This window comes from Notolepis coatsorum (genome assembly GCF_963971535.1).
Source record: "Notolepis coatsorum genome assembly, chromosome: 3".
NCBI classification, from domain to species: domain Eukaryota; kingdom Metazoa; phylum Chordata; class Actinopteri; order Aulopiformes; family Paralepididae; genus Notolepis; species Notolepis coatsorum.
Genome location: NC_140167.1, coordinates 186,047,894 through 186,054,242, shown reverse-complemented (window position 1 = coordinate 186,054,242; position 6,349 = coordinate 186,047,894). Strand labels below are relative to the sequence as shown.

Genomic DNA, 6,349 nt, shown 5'->3' with positions numbered 1-6,349 from the left:
GAGTCAGCCAGCCGCTTCTTTTCACCTGACAGCGAGGACTCTCACTGGGGGAATGTAACGCATGCAGAGGTTCACGCTATTTCCCCCCGATCCCCTCCCTGCTGAACAGGCGCCCCGACCGACCAGTAGGAGTCGCAGTTTACAACGACCAGGACACATACCCCACCGGCCTCCCACCCGCTAACACTGCCAATTGTGTTAGTAGGGACGACTTACCAAGCCGGAGGTACCGCTTACAGCTGGATTCGATCCCAGAGTCTCTGCAGTGGTAGGCGAGTTTTTTTTTTTTTTTTTTACTTGACCTTACTGTATAAAATTACCTATTGTGATCTCTAGGATAATCATAGCCTCGTGAAACTGTACAGCCACAACCTAGAGACGTAGGGCATTCAGAGGATATGGCTTTCCTATGTTTATTGACCATAAGGGGGGCAGGGGGTGGGGGGTCCCAGAACAGAAGTGGTCACCATCCAATCTTCACATCCCATCACTTATCTTAACACTTTCAGTGCCAGCAGGGGGCGCACGATTTAGTGCTTGAATGCCCACCATCCACTTCAATGTTAGCGTTAATAACGCCTAATCTATGTTTTAAATTATGGCTATGTGTCTAATCTGCCCGTCGCTTATCAATGACTCGTTTTCCAGTCAACATTGTCGAAGCGGATTTGTTTTTTTATCGGTTCATTTTCGTTTTATAGCATTTTGAAAAGCCCTCGTTTTCAAGGGAAATTTAAAGATTCCATGATAGACGTTTAATGGAATATTCTAGAATACACAAAAACTGTCATTTTTCGGCCTATTTATGAATAGTTTTAAAATAAATGCTAGATTATCGATAGTATATGTGTACGTATGCACGCTGGGGCCGCAAGCTGAAAATCGATTATCGAGTTCCTCATCAGCGATCGCGCACACACACACACACATACATAGGGGACACGTTGATATCTCAGCGAATACAACTCTGATTATCCCAAGACTGGTCAAATAGATTCCTTACCTCAGATCAGATGTTCTCCAAAAAGATCATTCCAATTCCTGATCGCCATTCCAAAAATCGATCACTACCGTCTACTATCGATTGGCTACTGTGAATATATATTCCAGGCTGATTCCCGTCCCGCGATGACTTCCATGTTCATCAGACGGCTTGCCAGCTCAGGGAGCCAGCTGGCCCCGCCTCTACATATCGACTGATCCCAGGTCAGTCTAAGCGACTGACGCGCAGTTACTCAGGGATAGACGATAGGGGGGGCGCTTTTTTCCATTCTGAGCTGCTGATGGGGCTGGTGTACCAACGGGAGACTCGGTTGATGAAATATGAATTCAGATCGCCAATAAAAAAATAAAACGATAATTGTCGTCGTGGGCATTGATGCATTGGGCTGATAAAACATCATATGACGTGATGGGCACTGAAAGTGTTAATGTGGTATTTTGGAGGGATTTTTGACCATGTTTATCAATTCCAGAGTGGCCCAAGAACGGGTTAAATTTTGCACCAAATCTTTTTTTTATCCACTTTTTCTCCCATTTTCTATTTTTCTCCCATCCCAATTTCATATTGTCCAATTCAACCCTCCCCTGTCTCGAACGCTGTTTCTTGCCTCCCACAAGCCGGCTGCAATGTGGACTAAGTCATACATAGCACGAGTCCCCTCCGATACTCGAGGTAACAGCAGTCGCATCTTTTCACCTGCGCGGCGCGATCTTTCAGCGTCAGGGGTCTGCGCTTTGGAGGGGCGCCGCCCCCATCGCTTCCTGATTCTACTGCGCAGGCGCACCAACCGACCTGTAGGAGTCGCTGTCCACAACGCCCGATCCCCACCCATCAGTTTCCCACCCCCTAATACTGCCAATGTGTATTAGTACGGACGACCAGCTAAACTGAGAGCAATGTGGAGCGCTGGGCTCGAACAGGCGAACCCAGCGTTTCCAGCATTCGTGGTGAGCGCCTTGCCCACTGCACCACGTAGCCGCCCCAATTTTGCACCAAATCTGTAACAAATGGCCTCAACCCAGGAAATGCTGCAACAACAACTTCTGCGACATGGCCACCGTACACTTCCATCATAATGTTCTATGCCCTTATACAATTACGGGGAGGGGTCCGCGGAGGGCAGGGTAGGGGGGATGAGGCTGTCCATCTCCGCCTTGTGTCCCGTCTTCAGCAGCCACTCCATGAACTTCTCCTCCACCAAGGTCTGGAACTGCTGCTTCTGCTCCCTGGGGGGGGGGGGGGGGGCAATACAACAGGCCTGTTAGCGGTGTACAGACTTCTAGTGCAAGGCCAGGTAGGAAGACACAGACACCTCAATGCTCAACCCCTCCCCCCCACATCACTGACTGATCAAACTGTGAACGCTACACACTCTCAATGCTGCTGTGACTTCACCATCAACTCCACTACATTACAACAATGCATAGTGTTAGTGTACTTTACATCCTTCTACCACTACACTGTGTGAACTGAATGCGCAATACTGTTACTCTATTATTATATATAATTTTTATTTATAGATATCTATATTATTTTTATACTTTATTTATCCTTTTTAAGACTCTTTTTTTTCTAGTTTAAGGCTATATTTTGTGATCTCAGGTCAACTGTAAAATATAGCCGTTCCACCTGTAAATACATGTATTTTGCTTCAGTCTGAGCACGTTCCACTCATCTCCAACCCGCAGGTCAGCCAGAACACAGAGCGGGGTCAGCTGTCCAACCCTGCAGGTCAGGCCCTGTAAATGTCCAACCCCCCCAAACCAATGTACAGTTTCTTCCCCTTCGGATGTACCGGTATATATTTTTTTATGGTCTCTTTTTACTACATAGTTCTGTATATCTTGTATGTCATAAATGGCCTGATGAATTGAAAATGGGGGGTCCCGATGTAAACAAGACGAAAGTCTTTTTCTGGTCTGCATCCTCTTAGCAGTTGTTTTGTATTGAGCCGTACTGTATTGTACCCATTCTGTTAATCTGTTTCAATCAATCAATCAATCAGGCAGAACACAGAGCGGGTTCAGCTGTCCCACCCGCAGGTCAGTCAGAACACAGAGCAGAGGTCAGCTCCGTCTGGGGTGTTGGTCTCACCACGACGTCTCACCAGCTGACCGCTCCACATTATATGGTTCCACCATGACGTTCCACTGCTGACGCAGCAGCCTACTGGACGGCTGAGTGAGACAATGGTTTCGGCGCTGCGTGAGCTCTGGTTTTGGCACTCTGTGACTGTATGTCACGACCCCAAATGGTAGCACCACGCTATGTTGTGATCAGGGTTTCCGTTAGAAAAAATTGTTGCCGGCCTCAGTGTCCGGTAGATTTCAATCTACCGGTCAAATGAGAGAAATTCCGGTCAGAGTTCATTGAGCTTAAAAACAATTGATAGGCAAAAGAATGACAACAAAACAAAAGAATGACATCATCAAGGCATGTAGATTTATAATATTTTTACTTAAAACTAGGCTACTTTTGCGTATAAAGTCATTATATTCCAAATAAAATAAGTCCCGAGACTCGTGCTGCTGCCGACTTTAAATCAAATAGGTGTCTGTGGGCAGTCGCCCGACATTAATAAACAACAGTCTGTTATAATCACATTTTTATGAGCTAACGAATTCCGTTATATTGGACATTTGTATTAATTATATCAAGCGAAGAACTGAGAAATTTGACAGAGAGACGGCAACATTATCGTGGGTTTGCGTGACGACTCTCGCTCTCTCCACCTCCCAATGACTTATTTGCGAGAGTATGTCGATGCAGAGCAGCAGATTCAGCTGTTATTGGCTCTTTTCTGGGGACCGCACAGCAGCGCCCCCCACCCAACATTGAATTGAAAATGGCTGAATTGGAGTACTGCTGGAGTACTGCATTGTGCTGCTGCTGCTCCGGCTCTGCAGCTTCACAAAAGTTTGCACACCCAGCACTAAGCTCTCGCTGACAACGTCGTTGTCATTATTAGAAGCAACGATGAAACAAATGTAATGATTGTTTCGTTCATCGCATAGGCTATTTAATTTTAGCCTATTTTAATACAATTCAAATAATCAAATTGTGCTTAGACTCAGGGAATTATTTTCACCGGACATTAAGACCGGAGAGATTAAATATGTCGGACTTCAACAGATTTTGCCGGTCAAATACCGGTAATTACCGGCTAACGGAAACGCTGGTTGTGATGTATTGTCTGGTTCTTTGGCTTTTCTCCCGGCTGCGCCTACTTCGTTAGGAAAACAGAGACTCCTATTGATGCCTATTGTATTTGGCCTGTATAATAGATGATGTTTGTTTATAAAACTACAACTTTAGGACAAAACATATATGTGTATATATATATATATATATATATATATATATATATATATACAGATATAAATCCCACAGAAGACCATCAAGGCCCAAAAATAGTCATTACCTCTTTTCACATGAGCACAAACATTCAATGGCAGCCAGTGTTGGAAAGTAATTGCTTGACATAACAAATGTTTCAAGCGATGTAATCATTTGTATAAACTGGTCAACACGGCTCTGATGATCACAGCTCTGATGATCACGGCACCCAAAGGCGGAAATAAAGCCGTGTTGAGCAGTTTATATATATATATTTTTTTAATGTTTATTAGCAACGCCAAGCTTTCAAACCCTAGCGTTCGTCTGTCCGAAACCCTTGTGCAACTGTGAGTACCTTTGAAATTTCTTTACGACACCTGTACGCCAGGAAGGAAGGTCTGTCTGTCTGTCTGTCTGTCTGTCTGTCTGTGTCTGTGTGTCTGTCTGTCTGTCTGTCTGTGTGTCTGTCTGTGTGTCTGTCTGTCTCTCTCTCTGCGTGCGTGTCTGTGTGTTTTCATGCGTGCGTGTCTTGATAGAGAGAGAGAGACATAAGCGCTCGGCTAAATTGCAACACAGCTTCCCTCGTTGGAGCAGGTTTTACACTACAATCCCAAACGGACCTAAATAATATTTAAAAATTGAAGTATGAATACAACTCTATTCTGGGCAAGCAGGTTAGCACCAACAGAACCACTTGTTACAGCAAGCCTCCTCCGTGTTTGGTACAGTTTGGTACACCTGCGATCGCTCCGTCATCGGCCACGTTACTGTGGGTAGTGATTAAACAACGGAGTTGTATATTATAAATATTGTCGTTTTTGTGGGTATTGTCCAGTTGTTGCTGTATGTTTTTATCTGCCCAAAATTCAAGCAAGCATGAAAGCATTACAGGTTTGCTTGCACACCACACTCCGTTCCGTTCCGTTGGGACACTGGTTCGCACCCGAAACCACCTTTTCAAGCGGTCCCGTCTTGGAGCGAATCAGCGTCCCCGGTGACGGGGGGGGGGGAGCGTTCTCATCACACTTATTTTGGTGCGATCGTGGATTCAACCCCGGATGGCTAGTGAGAAAGCCCCCTTAATTGTAGGATTTTTACATCATCGTATAAGGGACTGTGTATTCACTCGCATGCAGGGCTACAGCAGGACCCGCTACTCACTCGTTGAGGCGCGCCTCCTTCAAGGTCTTCATCAAGGTCTGCATCCTCTGCTCCCCCTCCTTCACGGCGGCCTGGTAGATCGGCGGCAGCCCCCCGGGCACCTCGCACGTGTCCCCCTCCATCTGAAACGGCACCACCAGGGTGTGGAACTCCGCCGGTGGCAGCAGGCGGTAGCAGCCCGGGCTGGAGGAGGCGGAGGTGTTGACGAGGCCCTCGGTCCCCAGCAGTAAGGGCTGATCCCAGATGTTGGGGACCACGGCTAAGCCTACGCTGGCCATGTGATCCTCCAGGTTGGGGTAGTGCGTGTGGAAGGGGCCCAGGGTGAGGTCCGTGTTCCCGGGTAGGAGGAGAGGGCGGGTGGGCGTCAGGGCGTAGACAGTGCAGCGGGACGAGGCTCCTATGGCGACGCGGCCGGCGACGCACACCACCCGCACGTTCTCACAGCCGTGGATGTGGACACTGGTCTCCACGGGCCCCAGGACCACCGTGCTGTTGCGGCACTTCTCCACGCTCACCGATCTACACACACACACACACATATATATTTTGAATGCTTTATTTGAATACACAAATTAAATTATACATACAGGAGGCAGATATATTCTGGAGATTCTACATGGTTTAGGAAGGCATTGGTGTTGGGAAGTCCGATTAGTTGGGGCAAGACTGGTTTGACTGAAAAATGCTTTTTCCTTTGATGCTTTAAACACCTGGAATGTCCTCCAACTGACTGTGAAGCTGAAGGTTCTTCCTTCTCTTGCTGCATTTAAAAGTATGATCTCCGACCACTGTGTGTCGACTTGTAACCATCTTAGCAGATTCTATTGTTTATTCTTATTCACTGTGCCT

General features: G+C 46.8%; 1 protein-coding gene across 2 annotated transcripts in view; it reads right to left on the bottom strand.

Annotated features, from left to right (window-relative positions):
* Window positions 1-1,860: 1,860 nt before the first annotated feature.
* LOC311224679 (TBCC domain-containing protein 1-like) overlaps window positions 1,861-6,349 on the bottom strand; it is a 29,775-nt gene continuing 25,286 nt past the window's right edge. For both annotated transcript variants that reach the window (XM_084309760.1, XM_084309759.1), the window contains exons 8-9: window positions 5,501-6,019; window positions 1,861-2,229 (exon numbers count right to left, since the gene is read on the bottom strand). In XM_084309760.1, the coding sequence (XP_084165886.1) occupies window positions 2,100-2,229; window positions 5,501-6,019 (649 nt within the window). In that variant the 3' untranslated portion in view covers window positions 1,861-2,099. The remainder of the gene's footprint in view (window positions 2,230-5,500; window positions 6,020-6,349) is intronic.